The sequence below is a fragment of the Rosa chinensis genome, chromosome 1 (genome assembly GCF_002994745.2).
Source record: "Rosa chinensis cultivar Old Blush chromosome 1, RchiOBHm-V2, whole genome shotgun sequence".
In the NCBI taxonomy this organism is placed as follows: domain Eukaryota; kingdom Viridiplantae; phylum Streptophyta; class Magnoliopsida; order Rosales; family Rosaceae; genus Rosa; species Rosa chinensis.
This window is the reverse complement of record NC_037088.1, coordinates 19,601,189-19,617,380: the sequence shown is the minus strand read 5'-3', so window position 1 is coordinate 19,617,380 and position 16,192 is coordinate 19,601,189. Positions and strand designations below refer to the sequence as shown.

The window sequence follows — 16,192 nt, the reverse complement described above, 5'->3', positions numbered from 1 at the left end:
CAAAACATGGGCCTTACACTTTTGAAGAGAACAGTATGAGTCCGGCTCAGTTAAAAGCAATTTAGTATAATTCGAGTCCTCTAATTCTTTCTTATCAGTTTTCAACTTTTCATTGATTAATTAATGAAGAGTTTTTCTATTGGACGTTTATATTACGTAATTTTTTTCACACTAAAATACGAAGAGCTAAAGAGACAAAAAGAAATAGAAATAGAAATATAATAGAAGAAGAAGAATGCGCCTACACGCGCTTGACCTAAAAACATTGTTCCAATTCTCGTCCGGCGGCGCGCCCTTACGGCGCCGTCGTCGGACAGGCCGTTTTGACCCAGATTGGTTTTGTCGTTAGGCGTAGGGTCCTCGAGTGTTGCAACCTCAATCGGATTGGGGAGATTGCAGTCTCGATCTGATTGGGGAGAGTGCAGAGTTGAGGGACAGGAAGATTGCGATGGTTGGGGGGTCTTGGATCCCTCCTCGCTGGCCGAGTTGGTGGATTGGATGGGTGTTGCGAGGTCTGAGTCGGGCTGGTGGTGAAGTGCTGCTGATGGCAAGGCTGGGATCAGTTGTTTTCCGATCCGATTGGAATGACCCTATCGGGTTGGGGTCGACTGATTCTGATATGGGGAGCAGCTGGACTTGAATAGGTGGCGCTCCTCAGACTAACGGGGATGGTGGATCGATGGGGGCGGCGGTCTGGCAGAGTGGCTGGTCGGAGGTGGTTATGCCGGGTTTGGGCCAAGCTTGGTCGGTCGTCGATGGTCTTCCTGCTTCCTTGGTACAGGCTTGGGTTTGGGCCTTGCCTGGGCTGCTCTCCTTATCTGTTTTATTAGTTTTATTTACTTTTATAGTTTAATGTTGTCTCGCCTTTGGGGAGTAATAAGCTCCTACAAGTATTTTGGAGGCCTAGTCGGGCTAATGAAATGCCTGTGTATGCATTCTAAGTGTCTTGTCTGACCTAGCGAGGCAACGATCCATTCTGATTAAATGGGCACAACCTCCTAGTGGCAGAATGAAACTAAGTGTCGTCAGATTTATTTTTCGGCGGCAACATCGTAGGAAAGCTGTGAAATTGGTAATTATGCTTCGTTGTAATCAAGTTATCTTTCTGTTATGTCGCCGCTATTTCAAACCAAATGGAATAGCTGGTAGAGCACTGTTTGCTAGCTAGTGCATGCTAGAATACATATACTTTATAGAGACTCTATATTATTTTGGGACGTTCTCTAGATGCTTATTGTAATCAGGGGTTTAGGCTCAACGTCTCACCCTTGTATTTGGCAATTTCATTAATCAAGGCTTGAGGGCAACCGCACCGGCCCTTTATTTCAAAAAAAAAAAAAAAATACGAAGACCTAACTGATAGATTATTTTTCGTTGCTTGAGCAGCAATTACACTTCAAATGCATAAACTATTCATGATCGATCTCCATCACGAGTGTCTAAGTTGTCTGTACTACTCGTAGTAGCAGTAGCGCACAAGGACTGGGGACCAACAGTCCAACACTTTCATAGCTTGACGTAACTCCACAACCATGGTGATGAGCTTGTTAGGCTTCTAGCTAGTAAATAATTATCAGGTACTCATGATTTTTTTATGAATATTTCTCAGCAATCTTGAGGAGGTTGGAGAACAGCTCCAGTGGTCTAGAGAACATGACCATGTGATCGGAACCATTTATCACTTTCACTTCATTTGGTGGGTTCTCCCTGATCATCCACATTTGTATTTCCTCCTCTATTGTAAGGTCTTGGTCGCACACGATGAACACTCTTGGAACCAATCCGTATTTCTCGTCGGTGAGTTTTATATCTTCATTAAATGTTGGGGAAGGTCTCAGCAATGACAATGCTAGTATTAGATCCTGTTCATTGATTCATCAACAACCAAAGAAGATCAAAATTAAACAGGAAATGTATTAGCTGACTAATTCAAAATTCCACCTGGATCATGGTGGATATATACTGGGTAGTAATTTCTTTTTCAGCCATGTTTTAAGAAAATGTGACGAAAAATACTTGGTTACTTGCATGCAAGGAAGCATTCTTCCTTGTTTTAAAATCCAGAAATTACACGTATCCAACTGAAATTTTAAATTTTAAATCGACTAGTGAAGATGAATAACTCCTTGTAATCAAAACAATATTTAACATTTTAAGGTTACCTCTGGTGGCGATAGCTGGTACGATGACATTTGCTTAGTATCCCATCTTTCCTTGAGCTGCATGTGTAGTTTACAAAGATATGGTCTTTGTAAATATTCACCCTTAATGTACGAAAAATAAAGTGTAGGCGTGTGTGGTGTTGAAGTCATTACCTTATCATGTATAGTCAAGTAACTAAGAGAACGACCTGGCATCACAGCAGTAGCATATACAGCAGCAGCAATTTTCTCAGGGAACCTCTCCATGGCAATTGATATCACGGCTCCACCCAAGCTGTGGCCAACCAGGATAACCCTCTCCTTTGGCGTAAGAGACCCCAGAAAACTGATCAATGGCTCAACGTACTCGGAGAACAAATGAACTTGCTCTACCTGGATCTGGTTGATCCCAGATGCTGCAAGGTCTAGTGTTGTAACATTGTGACCTGTGGAGGTCAATAGAGTTGCCAACTTATACCAACACCAAGCTCCGTGACCGGCTCCATGAACCAGCACAAAATGCTTCTTCCCAAAGAGGATTTGGTCTGGATAGTGATCAGCTGTAAGACTATTGCTACAGATTCTTGCCAAGCAAAGAAGCACAAGAAAAGGCAAAGCAAAATGCTTCACTCTCATATTTTCCATTTTCATCACAATCTTTCCTAAGCCTGCATTTTCTCTGGTCTTGCTTTCATGCTTGGAGGAAATCAAATCCTTCATTTCTTCCTCACCAATTTTCTTAGTTGCGACTAATCTTTGATAGAGTTTTTAATTCTTAATTGGGTGGTCCTCATCAGTAACCGTACGTGTACCTCTCGTTGTTCCTTTTTTAGTTGTCCTTTTCTGATCTGATGGATAAGAAGATCCTATGGGCATCCCACTATACACGTCTGTCTTACAGCTACACTAGGACTCGAAAAATTCAAATAATTCCAACCGCAATGGGAGTAGCTTGTCATAGTTAAATCAAATGAACCACATTATTTTCTGTAGCAGATTCTACTGTTTTGAACGTAAGTTGCACCTGTACAATTATGCTTAAGAAGCTCATACTTATGGGACAAGGCACGGGCACGTACAAGCAGTTTAGAAATTAGAACCACGTATAAATCTGGGTGTGAGAACTCATCCTTTATCAATTCGCCTTGGTAGTTATTCCAGACATTGTAAACTCTAGTAGGCGATTAAGTGACCAAAGGATTAGCTGATCTAGCTACAAAAGCCAAGAATCGAAGACAGTTAAACATGCACTGGCGACGACTCTAAAGGCCAACACTGTTCTTATTTTCCACACTTGACATATATACATGTTTTGTACTGCTAATAAGAAAAGTTCAGAGTCGGCAAAAAGAAAAACAGAGAAAAAATTACGACAGATGTTATAGTCCAAATGAGACTTTTATTTTTATTTTTCAAAATGACTTCTATTGGTAATTTTGTAAGAATAGTTTACACCAGAAATGTGATTTACTTTCTGAGAAGTTATTTTCGCGCGCGCGCACACACACATATATATATAGATAGTCACCAAAGAGGGTAGCTAATCTACTTCAATTATTCATACACTAATGAATTTCAGGCTTCTAACTAGTAATTTATAACTAGCTAGGTAATCAAGATCTTTAAGAATATTTCTCAGCAACGTTCAGGAGGTTGGAGAACAGCTCCAATGGTCTAGAGAACATGACCATGTGATCGGAACCATTTATCACCTTCACTTCATTTGGGGGATTTTTCCTGATCATCCACGTTTGCAGATCCTCCTCTATTGAAAGGTCCTGGTCACACACGATGAAAACACTTGGAACCAATCCGTACTTCTCCTCAGTGAGTTTTATTTCTTCAATAAATAGAGGGGAAAATCTCACCAATGACAATGCTAGTTCTAGATCCTGTCCATTGATGCATCAATAACAAAGAAGAAAACAGGGTCAGTATTAGCTCACCAATTGAAAATTGAACCTGGATCATACTGTTAATTTGTTTTGAAAAATAGTTTGTTTCTTACATGCAAGATCATTACACACGTCATTTGTAAAGATGAATTAGTAGTGCCAAGCACAATGATTCACTTTTCTAAGTTTACCTCCGGTGGCGATAGCTGGTACAGTCTCGAAGACAATTGTTTTGGTCCAAAGAGTAGCGAGGTTGGAGGATTGTTGGCCCCCTGATCATATCTATACTGAGTGTCAGTCAACACCGATCTTTCCTGAATCTGTAGAGTTTACAACAACATTAATATCCTGTGAATACTCACCCTTAATATATCATATGAACAAAAGTATAGGTGTGCTGTGGAAGTCATTACCTTCTCAAAAATAGTCAAGTAACTCAGAGCAGGACCAGGCATCAAAGCAGTGGCATAAACAGCTACAGCAATTTTCTCAGGGAACCTCTCCATGGCAATTGATATCACGGCTCCACCCATGCTGTGGCCAACCAGGATAACCCTCTCTTTTGGTAACAGAGACCCCAGAAATTCGATCAATGGCTCAACGTAGTCTGAGAACGAATGAACTTGCTGTACCTGGATCGGGTTGATACCGGATGCTGCAAGGTCTATAGTTGTAACATTGTGACCTGTAGAGTTCAATAGAGTTGCCAGCTTATACCAACACCAAGCTCCGTGACCAGCTCCATGAACCAGCACAAAATGCTTCTTCCCAGATGAGATTTGGTCAGCTTCAACAATATTAGTACAGATTCTTGCCAAGCAAAGAAGCAAAACAAAAGGCACAAAATGCTTCACTCTTATATTCTCCATTTTCACCAGAGTCTTTCCTAAGCCTGCATGTGCTCTGGTCTTGCTTATATACTTGGAGGAACCCAAATCCTTCATTTATTCCTCACCCGTTTTCCATTTATTAATACAAAGATAAGATGATTACGATTTGAAAAGTCAGTTGTAGTCTTTTTGAAAAAAAAAAAAAAAACTCAGCTTTGGTGGGTAGACTAATCATTCCTAGGTATAAAAGTCACCTTCTCCTACCGTTTCTAGTGAAAGTGATCCTAATGTCTCAGGTAGGACCGTAGGACTAATCTTTGGTAGTGTTTCTCTCGTTTACATAAAGCTTGCACTGATCAAGATCTAGAAGCATCACCCGTGCACAAATCTATTATGTAATTCTAAGATTTCGTGAAACAGGGTAACGATCTGAACCCATGAACCTCTTTTCTTTCACTATTATTATTTTCATGACAACAAGATCGCACTCCACTTGTCCTATCATAGATTTTACTTTCTCCTTCCTTTGAACATCTCCAATAATTTAAAGGCACAGAGGTCTTCATGGTTCAATCAAACGAACTGCATTATTCTCTCTCGCAGATTCTACAGTCTAGTACATGAATTGCTACCGTACAATGCTTAAGTCGTTTGGAACCAAGTATAAATCTACGAGTATTCTCACTCATCCACTTGTTAATTCCTCCTTTATCCAATAGCAAGCAATTAAATGAACAAAGGACCTTGCTGATCTTGCTAGGAAAGATAGAGCCAAAGAAAGTTAAACATGCGAAGGTGATGAGTCTCGGGGCCGACAGTCTTTATTTACACACCAAATAGAATAGTTCATATCTATATTGTTTATGCAAAAGTTTAGCAAAAAGAAAAACAGAGAATTTCATGAAAAAGGTTATAAAAGAAAAATAAGCTAGAAGGATCATGAAAGACGGAAATCTGTTATTTCAGATTTAACGCCAAATAATTATCAACATCACGCATCCCTGAAAATTATACCACTGATGCTTTTCTTCTTCTTCTTCACATTTAGGGGTTTTATGGGCTTAAATTGTAACTTGCTTTTTGAGATACGTCATATTATGTCCAAAGATCACGAGTTTAGGATCCAATGGATGGACAAGGTTGTCCGTATCTAAACTTTAAGCAACTGAATGAAAAATAATTTGCCTACTTATACAATTTCAAGTAAACCAAATAGGAACAGAAAATATTGGAATCTATAGAGAACATAGCATCATATATAACCGGTTTATTTTCGAAAGAATAGACGGCTAAAAGGAACTTATATTGAGCATCTATGACCCAAATATCCTTGTTCAGAGTGTAAACTGCAACACGGATCTCTCACTTAGGGAACTAACCTTTCTGTAGTCTGAGATGTAGCAGCCAAGCATGTCCAGAGCTGTAAAGTTCGACTTAATGATCTCAGTAGCATTGCCACCTTAATCTTCATACCAGCACCATGGCATCCAGTGATTTTTTCTGGAAGATCAAAAGATCTAGATGGCAACTTTACTGAAATCATTATGTCAGTAACTCATCTGTCTCTAAATCACCTCCTAATGCTTCACCTATCCTTCCTACCTTACCATCCCTCTCTACCATATGAAAGTACCTATATATCTTCTTATCATCTTACTCTGTATCAGGTCCAGCCTTGATTTTATAGTCTGCAAATGATATAACATCCCTTTAGTAATTAATGGGAAAAATACTATTTCGTTTTTGCACACACTCACTAGCACCAAAGCATGACTTCACAAGACATGTGAATCACAAGCACATTATAGTCACCCAGATGGAGCAGATCTGCCATGGTCCCACAACATTATTTTCCTTAAACATAGCCACATATATCTGCTCTTACTGGAAAGCTGTCCCACTTCTCAAAATCATACTAGATATTTATCCTCATTCTACGGCCATAGCCACAGCTCAGCCACACACAGAGAAGCTTTTGGTATTTAACCTATATTTGAACTTTACCAGACATATACACTAACCTTCATTTTGCATCATTTCACCTTGAATTCCATATTATATGCTGTAAAAGTTTTGTTTCCTAGCTAAATTCTTTAAAAGCTATCTGTTCATGTCATGGCCTTAATTCTACATCTCATGGAGTGATGAAAGTTAGTAGAAAATACCTTTAACATTGGAGATCTTGAGATTCTATTAGAAGGCAGGGTTTAACTATGCTACAAGTGAGATTTCTTCTCCTCTACTCTTGTCAGTGAAAATAAACTTAAAGTCTAAACTTGTATACATAGAATCTAAATTACCTCAACACATGCTTGTTCTTTTTCCCATTCACTGCTTCAAATTCGTTAAAAAAATGCAATTACTATGGCCCCATAAAGTTGTGATGATACTGAGTTATCTTTCCAGCATTGTCCTTTTGACTCCCAGTTATGTGGTAACTCTTCACATAAAACCTTTAGACTAGGCCTCACTGGTTGGCAGCATCTCCTATTATGACTTTAACTTCAAAGGAATAAATGAGCTCTGCAAAACTTTATGCTGGGAAGTAATCCAAAGTCCCCACAACCTTGTACAAGTTTATTTTTCCTCCTCGAAACAGAGTTCCTGAAACCTCATTAAGCTGCAAGCAAGAGCAAGAAGTTCAGTTTGGGTAGTTCACGTTCATTATTGTTTAAAATAACAATAAACTCCATAGCTCCATAGATTAGATTATATCATAAATTAGATTGGCTAATTGTTGACTGAGAAGCAAAATGGAACTCATTCCAAAGACACGCACCGGTTCAAAAGAGCAATCGAATTTTTCAACGAAATTAAGCACTCTTTGGCTTTTTGGAAATTCTCTCGAGTGTGCTTGAAATCATATTTCTTTTCATCGTCACATTCATCTTCAAGAAACAAACCTCCAGAGTCTTTCACTAGCGCAAACAAATCTGCTCCACAGAAACTCGACCCATTCAATGAAACTTTTCTTTTCTTGCAAGATGATCGATTAATAGCTTGTCCACTCGGTGGAAATTCCACAAATAAGCTCCATGAATCACACACTTTACGCAAGCACCTATAAAAGAATGCATTCAACACAAAGTCAGAGATACAATGACTGGCAATCAATTGCAATTCTCTAGAGTTAACTAAATTATTGTTCTAATACCAGCGAACTGCAGAATTGAAACAAACAAATAGTAGTGGAGTGCAAGAAGAGTTTTTGTAACTTCATAATGTACCTTAAAAGATATTCTGCACAACTGATTCCAGTATCTTTTGTAATACGGTAATCAAGAAGCACCTGATGGTCATAGCTTAACTACAGAATAGAAGAAAAAAAAATAATTCCATTTATCTTCCCTCCCCAAACGAAAAGTAAATACCAACAATTCAACAAAAAGATCATTGCAAGGTGGAAATGGGGGTAATTAGATGTACAAAACGGGCAGCATTTTTACCTCTACAAGAAATAGATGGAATAAGAGTACAGGATTGAAAAGATCTGAAACAAAGAAAAGCACATTGCCCTTTGAATCCTGAAATGATCCCCTTTCCTCTTCAAACCTGTATCAAATCCAAAAATTTGTTAGAAGGAAACAGTTACCATATATTTTACAAGATGGAAAAACTAGGATATTAATTCCGTACTGTTTCTCTGCAGGACAAGGTACACAAAGCAATTGCAAGAGCACTCTGAATAATACATCATCCTACAGTTGAAGATTAAGCCAAGAAATAAGGACATATGACTAAGAAAAATTGCAAATAGTATAGCAAACTTGTTGAAAAGATGATGCACACAGACAAACAAACATGGAAAAAGTTGGATACAGACATAATACAATTTCAAAACTATAAAGTGAATTCAGATGAGAATGGGGCACCTCTTTGATATATAGTTGGAGGAAGGATTTGGCAAAGTCTGCACATTTTTCAAAATACATTTCATGGTCCACAAACATATCAGTTGGAAGATGTCCTTGAAGCCAGTTATTAAGCTCCAACAGTCCTTCCTTTCTTCCACAACACTGCAACTCTGCATTTGAGTCATAGTCCAAGCATAAATTCCAACTTGCACAAGCACATTTTCTGTTAGTGCCTCCATTTGAGTTAATCAAACTAAAAGAACACCTCAGAAAAAGGAACACAGCCTGTCTTTGCAGATGGCGAGAAGACAGACTATTTACTTCTGAATCAGAAACACTGGATAGAAATGGAGAGCCTTCCAAACAATCTTCCTGATCACACTCCAGAGTAGAAATGGGTTGCCGCAAAAGCTCTTCAAAGTAATAATGGATAAGTTGCAACCATGAAACAAGAATTGAGGATTCTGGACAAGTTTGGACAATGAGCCTGATCATTAGCACCTGCAGGATAAGTTTTACAGTGTACTTGCAATCAATTCTATGGTAGTAATCACAAACACTCATAACACATAAGCAGGAGTCTAATATATTTGCACAAATATCTCATACTCCCAGGTAATTGTGAACAAACATGTCTCCAGTAAAATCACGGTATTAAAAATCTCACATTTTCAAAAGATGTAGGGAACTATTTTTTTTGTGTCTAGGTATTTCTCAACAGTCTCAACCCAAATCAATATATTATTAGCAGTGAAGTCTGCTACTTGGCCCTTTTGTAGCGGCAAATACTACTTTTGGAAAAACGACACTTTAAAAAGCTTCATGACATCAAACCATTTGTTCATTCTCAGAGTTTCTGCATAGCACCCAAACCAACGTACATAAGATTCTATAACAATCAAAGAAAAGACTCAGGTTAACTGTTACCAATAACTTGTGTTTAAAGTATTGAGAGATGCAGTTGTGAGAGATAACACAATCCGCCTGCTCCCCAAGGCATAAACGTAAAAGCTTAGGTACAAGGTTGATGATTCTAGAAAACACTGGATGATGCTGGTCTAGAGATCCACCTGGAGCATCGACAACACTGCCTTGCTCGACCAAGGAACAGAGAAACTGAATCAAGTTTCCTAGAAACAAGGTTCTTTGGAATGAAACATCTGCCCTGGAGCATTTCAGAGCATCAGCATTTGGACCAACACGAATCTCATGCAATAAATCCCAAGGCACTGTTGAAAGAAAAGAATTAACAGCCTCAATGAACACTTCAACAAGTTCGTCATCATCCTCAGACTTCAAATACTTCAGTATATCACGTAGCACCCGAACAACACCAGCCGCTACAGACCAGTCACCATTTTTCACCTTAGGTTTCAGCACGAGAATTAAACTCAATGAACTAGAACAAAGATCACTAGCTCCAGTTGCCAAAGTCGATGTAGAACATGAAACTGCCGCAGTGATTGCCAAATCCATACAATCACACAACAAACGAATAAAGGCATCCCAGTGGCTTCCCTACAAAAACACATATAATCAACCATAAAACCTCACTAAAATGCCATACAAAACTACTTGAAAAATGCAATAGAAACTGTAACATACCGAAGCCGCCACGAATTCGGAGACAGCAGCTAGAACATTGCAGGCCAGATGCTTCACATATTGACTCTCCACTGTTAGGAAAACAATCTGTTGGAAAAGCAACAAACTTTGATTTTCTTAAACCATATGATTCATTTACTCAAAGTTAAAAAACAAACTTACCAAGTGAGTTAAGATTTTACTCAGACACATACACTCATTCTCAAAATCCAATCCAATCAACACTCCCTGATCACGAACATTAACTCAATAAACTTCAAAGTTTGAACCTTTACATGGTTTTACCGCCAAGAAATTTACTTTTTACAGTTTCCAGAGAGAAACAGACTCACATTATCAGAATGGGAATCAACTTCTCCAATCCAGAGTTTCACTTGCCGAAGAATCTGAGCGAGACTGACCAGAATTTCTCTCTCTTTCGTTACCGAAACGACATCTGGCTCCTGCAAAAGCCCGAGATTGAAAACCCTAAATTGAAAAGCCCCCAAATTGAAAACCCTAAATTGTGAAAACTCAATGTGTACGGACGGAGAGAATCGTCGATCAGACGGTGAAGCTTCGTCAGATTTGAATCGCTGCACATTTTGAATCGACGCTTCATCTTCGAAAAATTGAGAGTCTGAGATTTCAGAGATGACGAAACGGTGCGTTTAGGCTCAACGTCAGGGACGCTTTCTGACATATATATATATTGCAATTTTCAACTTGGGAAAAACCAAAAGACTCATTTTTTTTGGCGGGTAAAAGGGCGCCGAACGACGCCGTTTTATATGCCACCGTTGTGTGAACCCTCTCTACTAGCGGCTTTAATACAAAAATGCACCGCCATAAACTCGCTCAGGGAAGCGCGTCGACTCCACGCGCTTCTCCTAACCACCACAACCGTCAGCTCGCGCTCTGTGTTCCTGTACAACAATGTGCTATCTATGTATGCACGGTGCTGCTCGCTCAGAGATGCACGCAATGTGTTCGACGAAATGCCTCTGAGAAGTCTTGTTTCGTTCAATGCGCTGGCTGCAGCCTATTCCCGGAGTTCAGACACTGCCGGTTTGGCATTGACATTGCTAAAACAAATGGGAGTTGAATGTCTCAGGCCAAATGTTTCGACTTTCACGAGTGTGATACAAGCCTCATGTACTCTTGAGGATTGGTTGGTTGGCTCTTTGGTTCATGCACAAGTTGTGAAATGTGGGTTCTTGAATGAAGTGCATCTTCAGACAGCTCTGCTTGGGATGTATTCCAGCTGTGGGGATTTGGTATCTGCTAGCAGAGTTTTCGGAGGAATGGTTGATAGAGATGTTGTGGCTTGGAATTCAATGATTTTCGCGTATTTGAAGAATGGTAAGAACAAGGAAGGGCTTCATTTGTTTGATGGTATGTTGAGGACTGGAGTTATTCCTACTCAGTTCACATATTCAATGGTTTTGAATGTGTGTAGCAGATTGAGATATTTGAATCTGGGGAGAATCATCCATGCCCGAGTCATAGTTTCAAGCACACATGCTGATTTGGCTTTGGAGAATTCACTGCTTGATATGTATTGTAACTCTGGTGACACCCAAGCAGCTTTTAGTGTGTTTAATAAAATGGACAGCCCGGATTTGGTTTCATGGAACACAATGATTGCTGGGTATTCAGAAAATGATGATGGGGAAAAGGCGATGAATTTGTTTGCCCAGTTGAAAAGATTGTGTTATCTTAAACCAGATGAATATACTTATGCAGCTATCATATCTGCAGCAGGTACATACCTTGCTTCTGACTATGGTAAGCTTCTTCATGGTCAAGTCATAAAAGTAGGACTCGAGAAGAGTATATTTGTAGGAACTGCACTAGTGTCTATGTACTTCAAGAACAGCGAAACGGATAGTGCTCAAAAGGCATTTTATTCTATTTCTGAGAAGGATGTTGTTCTCTGGACTGAGATGATCATGGGTTATTCGAGATTGGCTGATGGGGAGAGTGCAATTAAGTTCTTCAAAGAAATGTGCAAGGAAAGCCATAAGGTTGACAGCTTTGCTCTGAGTGGAGTTTTGAGTGCTTGTTCCGACCTGGCCATGTTAAAACAAGGTGAGATGATTCACTCGCAGGCCTTAAAAACAGGATTTGATGTTGAAATGTCTGTATGCGGGAGTCTGGTGGATATGTATGCAAAAAACGGTTGCCTTGAATCTGCTTATTGTATATTTTCCCAAGTTGTGGAGCCTGATTTGAAATGTTGGAACTCGATTCTTGGGGGATATAGTCAACATGGCATGGCAGAAGAAGCATTGAAGCTCTATTTTGAGATCCAAAAACATGGTCTCTTACCAGACCAAGTAACATTTCTGTCTCTACTCTCAGCTTGCAACCACAGTGGGTTGGTTGAAGTAGGAAAGTTCTTGTGGAATTGTATGAAGGAGAATGGTATCCCACCTGGGCCTAAGCACTACTCTTGCATGGTTAGTTTGTTAAGTCGAGCTCGACTACTGAATGAGGCAGAGGAGCTTATTATCAAGTCACCATTTAATGAAGATAATCTTGAACTGTGGAGAACTTTGCTGAGCTCGTGCGTCATCAATAAGAACTTGGAGATAGGAGTTCATGCAGCAGAGCATGTTCTAAAGGTTGATGCAGAAGACAGTGCAACACATATCTTGCTTTCAAATCTCTATGCTGCTGCCGGAAAATGGGATAAGGTTGTAGAAATAAGGAGAAAGATTAAAGAACTGACGTTAGAGAAGGATCCTGGGCTGAGCTGGATTGAGGATAAGAAGAATATTCAGGTATTCAGTTCTGGTGTTCAATCTAAGGAAGAGGTTGGTGAAGCCGAAGATGCACTGCATTGGCTACAAGGAAACATGGTAAGATCTCAAAGAGATGAACTTGATGAACCTATTTATACCACATAGGATGTTGAAAGAAATGTTCCTGAAAAATCTCTTTATGGAATCAACACCTTATTAATTCCTAATTTTAGAATTGAACTCTTACATGCTTCTGTGCCTAGAAACAAACAATTTTGATTGCAGCATTATTTTACCTAACAGACGAGGGCCTTCATCCTAAGCCAAGAATTGATATTTGTATGTTGGTCAAGGGGGTTCATCACAACTAGATGGAAAAGTGATTTTGACATAAATTGAAAACTTCGAAATTGAAATTAAGTCGCAATAGATGTTTATACAAATACAAGCACTCACATTGTTCATATTAACAAAAGAAAGAGCAAACTAGAACTTTCTAGGCTGCAATTTATTGTTCTAGCAATTAGCATAATTGTAGCTCACTGACATTTTAAGTGTACTTCTGTGCTATCTCTAGAAGAGAATTGGAAAGTTCTTGTGGCTTTGAAAACATTGGCATATGATCAGCTCCCTTGATCTCCACCACATCTTTAACCCCACTATTTTGAATCATCCAATGCTGAAATTCCTTGGTTATTACCATGTCCTTCTCACAAACTGCATAAACTCTTGTAACCGATCCATAACCCTCATTTGAGAAGTTCTTCATCTTACACACTTGTTCACGAAAGAAGGAACTCTTCCTTACTAGACTCTTGGCGAGTTCAATATCCTTTGAACATGCAACATGTAATTGCATCAGTTCAGAAAACTTGAATAAGACATACCATAAGTAAGAACCAACCTATTCGATTATCAAGAATCATAGTCTGAGAAGAAACTTATGCTATTAGTGTGTCTTTTAGAGAGAAATATACCTCAATGGGGCTGAGTTGATATAGACTTGTTGCCAAGAACTTGGGACCGAAATGAAATGAAGCAAAGGGTTCTTCTCCAAACTGTCCAAACTGGGTGTCCAACCATCTGTCTAATGGTAATTGTTGCATCAACTGTCCACGTAGAATAGAACAACCATATAGTTATCAAATTAAGAGCACTGTAATTTAGTAAAGTAAATAGCATCTAGATTCCACAATTATTATTTGCATTCAAATGATTTGACTCCCAAAAGCCCAAACCAAGTTGCTAACCTCCCAACTATTTAGCTATAGGACAAGAATTTGACTAGCAATGAGGACAAGAACTTGACTAGCAACCAGGACAAGTTCATACTAAACATTGGGGACAAACTTGACTAACCACATGGACAATCCTAGACTAACCTCCCAACTATGTAGCTATACAGGAACTTGATGAGCAATAGGATAAGAGCTTGACTAGTACATCGCTAACAATATGGACTTGACTAACAATTGGACAAAGACGGCTAAGAAGCTGAAAATGGCATGATTTCTTCAAGGAATAATCTGAATTGAAATGCAGTTATAATCAAGGCATGATGCCGGATTTCCTGTACAATATCCAGTCTCGTATATTTCTAACTATTAGCTGCAAAATTGTGATGGACCGGATCATACTTCAGTATCGATCTGATGCTTTCACATCATAATCAGATTATGAATGTTCAATCATATGTCATAACATGTTATATATATATCCGATATTCCGGTAATCTTGAATAAAGCTAAGTGAGTCTTGAAAGAACAACATACCTGATCTACAATATACCATGGGTGGTGTGTGGTATCTGGCAGAAAAGCAGCCAGGAAAACAGCAGCAGAAATTTTCTCAGGGAACTTCTCCATGGCAACAGCCAAGTTCATGCCCCCAAGGCTGTGACCTACAAGGATCACCTTTTCTTGTGGACCAAGTGATCCCATAAACTGAAGCAAAGGCTCAGAGTACTCTTCTAGTGAATGAACATCTTCTAGGGACTTGGTGTCGATGCCTGAAGCGGCATTATTGAGGGCCGTGACCTTGTGACCGGCGGACTCCAGCCTTGGCTTGATTTTGTACCAGCACCAAGCTCCATGGCCTGCACCATGGACTAGAACAAAGTGCTTCTGTGTGTTGGATGCTGACATTTTCTCTGTACTTGGTTGTAGAGCAGTGTCACTCCCTTGAATAGTAAAGAGCTTCAATAAGTAAAACAGGCTTAATAGGGAGGCCTGAACTCGTCAAGATATTGTGAAGCCAATAGGAAGCTTCAATTGGCTCTTCCCACCCTTGTTTATCCTTGACTTTTAATTTCCGCCGTCAGTTCAAAATCTAACGGTCTGAAGTCTTACACTTCAGCATCGGCCTATTAACTACTCTAACGTTGGGTAACGCCGTTTCTTATTCCTCATTTTTCCAATCTGCAATATCATGATCTGCACATATAATATTATAAAGTGACTTTCATGAGTAGGTTGAAATTTTCCAAGCCCAAAACCAAAGCTCTTACTTTTGGTTGTAGTGTTTGTAGAATATTTATTTTTGATCTTTAGAACAAGAAAGCGCCATATACTTTTCCCATTTGCCATGGGTTCTTTCTTGGATGTGTTTAAATGTTGAATTCTGGAAAGAGAACCCTTCAAATTCTCCGTCATCATCATTAAGTTCTTATTGTTTGAATTGGTGAACCAAAGGAACTAGGTAAAAAGGTCCGCGCGATGCTGCGGGTCTTTCAGTTGCAATAATAATTGGTATATTGTAGCAAAAAAAAAATTGAATGAGAAAACAAAGAAGAATAGCTAAAAGCTTTTATGTACATTGATCAGTAATGTACAAAATGTCTGCTGAACAACCAGTGCTTATATGTACAAAACAACCAGTGCTTTATATGTACAAAACAACCAGTGCTTATATGTACATAGCATGACATTATTTTTCAAGGACAGTTAGCATTACAAAAACCCATAGATATTGGTCCTTATCACAAAACAAAAAGTTGCATTGCAAAGCAGAAGTGGTTAGGTAAGGTCTTCGGTGTCAGTTTGTGCTGGTCTGATCTGATGGTTCAAAGTTGTCACTGAAATATACAGAGCACATGAAGGTTATAAATAAAAGATTGGGTCATTAATTAAGGGATGCTTAAAT

At 39.2% G+C, this 16,192-nt stretch overlaps 5 protein-coding genes across 5 annotated transcripts; 1 reads left to right on the top strand and 4 right to left on the bottom strand.

Moving 5' to 3' along the window:
- Nucleotides 1–1,231: 1,231 nt before the first annotated feature.
- Nucleotides 1,232–2,904, bottom strand: LOC112189834 (methylesterase 1). The gene is made up of 3 exons (XM_024329193.2): nucleotides 2,316–2,904; nucleotides 2,163–2,219; nucleotides 1,232–1,862 (listed from the first exon to the last, which is right to left on the bottom strand). The coding sequence occupies exons 1-3, from the start codon at nucleotides 2,859–2,861 to the stop codon at nucleotides 1,593–1,595; spliced, it is 873 nt and encodes a 290-aa protein (XP_024184961.1). The 5' UTR covers nucleotides 2,862–2,904; the 3' UTR covers nucleotides 1,232–1,592.
- A 685-nt stretch (nucleotides 2,905–3,589) lies between these two features.
- Nucleotides 3,590–5,129, bottom strand: LOC112189813 (salicylic acid-binding protein 2). Its single transcript, XM_024329176.2, has 3 exons — nucleotides 4,450–5,129; nucleotides 4,228–4,356; nucleotides 3,590–4,033 (listed from the first exon to the last, which is right to left on the bottom strand). Exons 1-3 carry the CDS (start codon nucleotides 4,978–4,980, stop codon nucleotides 3,764–3,766), a joined length of 930 nt encoding a protein of 309 aa, XP_024184944.1. The 5' UTR covers nucleotides 4,981–5,129; the 3' UTR covers nucleotides 3,590–3,763.
- Nucleotides 5,061–10,971, bottom strand: LOC112189805. Its single transcript, XM_024329166.2, has 11 exons — nucleotides 10,823–10,971; nucleotides 10,658–10,792; nucleotides 10,488–10,553; nucleotides 10,326–10,412; nucleotides 9,648–10,238; nucleotides 8,739–9,221; nucleotides 8,503–8,564; nucleotides 8,313–8,418; nucleotides 8,094–8,173; nucleotides 7,646–7,927; nucleotides 5,061–7,486 (listed from the first exon to the last, which is right to left on the bottom strand). The coding sequence occupies exons 3-11, from the start codon at nucleotides 10,515–10,517 to the stop codon at nucleotides 7,444–7,446; spliced, it is 1,764 nt and encodes a 587-aa protein (XP_024184934.1). The 5' UTR covers nucleotides 10,518–10,553; nucleotides 10,658–10,792; nucleotides 10,823–10,971; the 3' UTR covers nucleotides 5,061–7,443.
- On the top strand, nucleotides 10,943–13,353 carry LOC112189795 (pentatricopeptide repeat-containing protein At3g50420). The gene has a single exon (XM_024329152.2). It carries the CDS (start codon nucleotides 11,096–11,098, stop codon nucleotides 13,214–13,216), a length of 2,121 nt encoding a protein of 706 aa, XP_024184920.1. The 5' UTR covers nucleotides 10,943–11,095; the 3' UTR covers nucleotides 13,217–13,353.
- A 93-nt stretch (nucleotides 13,354–13,446) lies between these two features.
- LOC112194571 (salicylic acid-binding protein 2) lies at nucleotides 13,447–15,278 on the bottom strand. The gene is made up of 3 exons (XM_024334794.2): nucleotides 14,824–15,278; nucleotides 14,029–14,160; nucleotides 13,447–13,883 (listed from the first exon to the last, which is right to left on the bottom strand). The coding sequence occupies exons 1-3, from the start codon at nucleotides 15,193–15,195 to the stop codon at nucleotides 13,602–13,604; spliced, it is 786 nt and encodes a 261-aa protein (XP_024190562.1). The 5' UTR covers nucleotides 15,196–15,278; the 3' UTR covers nucleotides 13,447–13,601.
- Nucleotides 15,279–16,192: the final 914 nt, after the last annotated feature.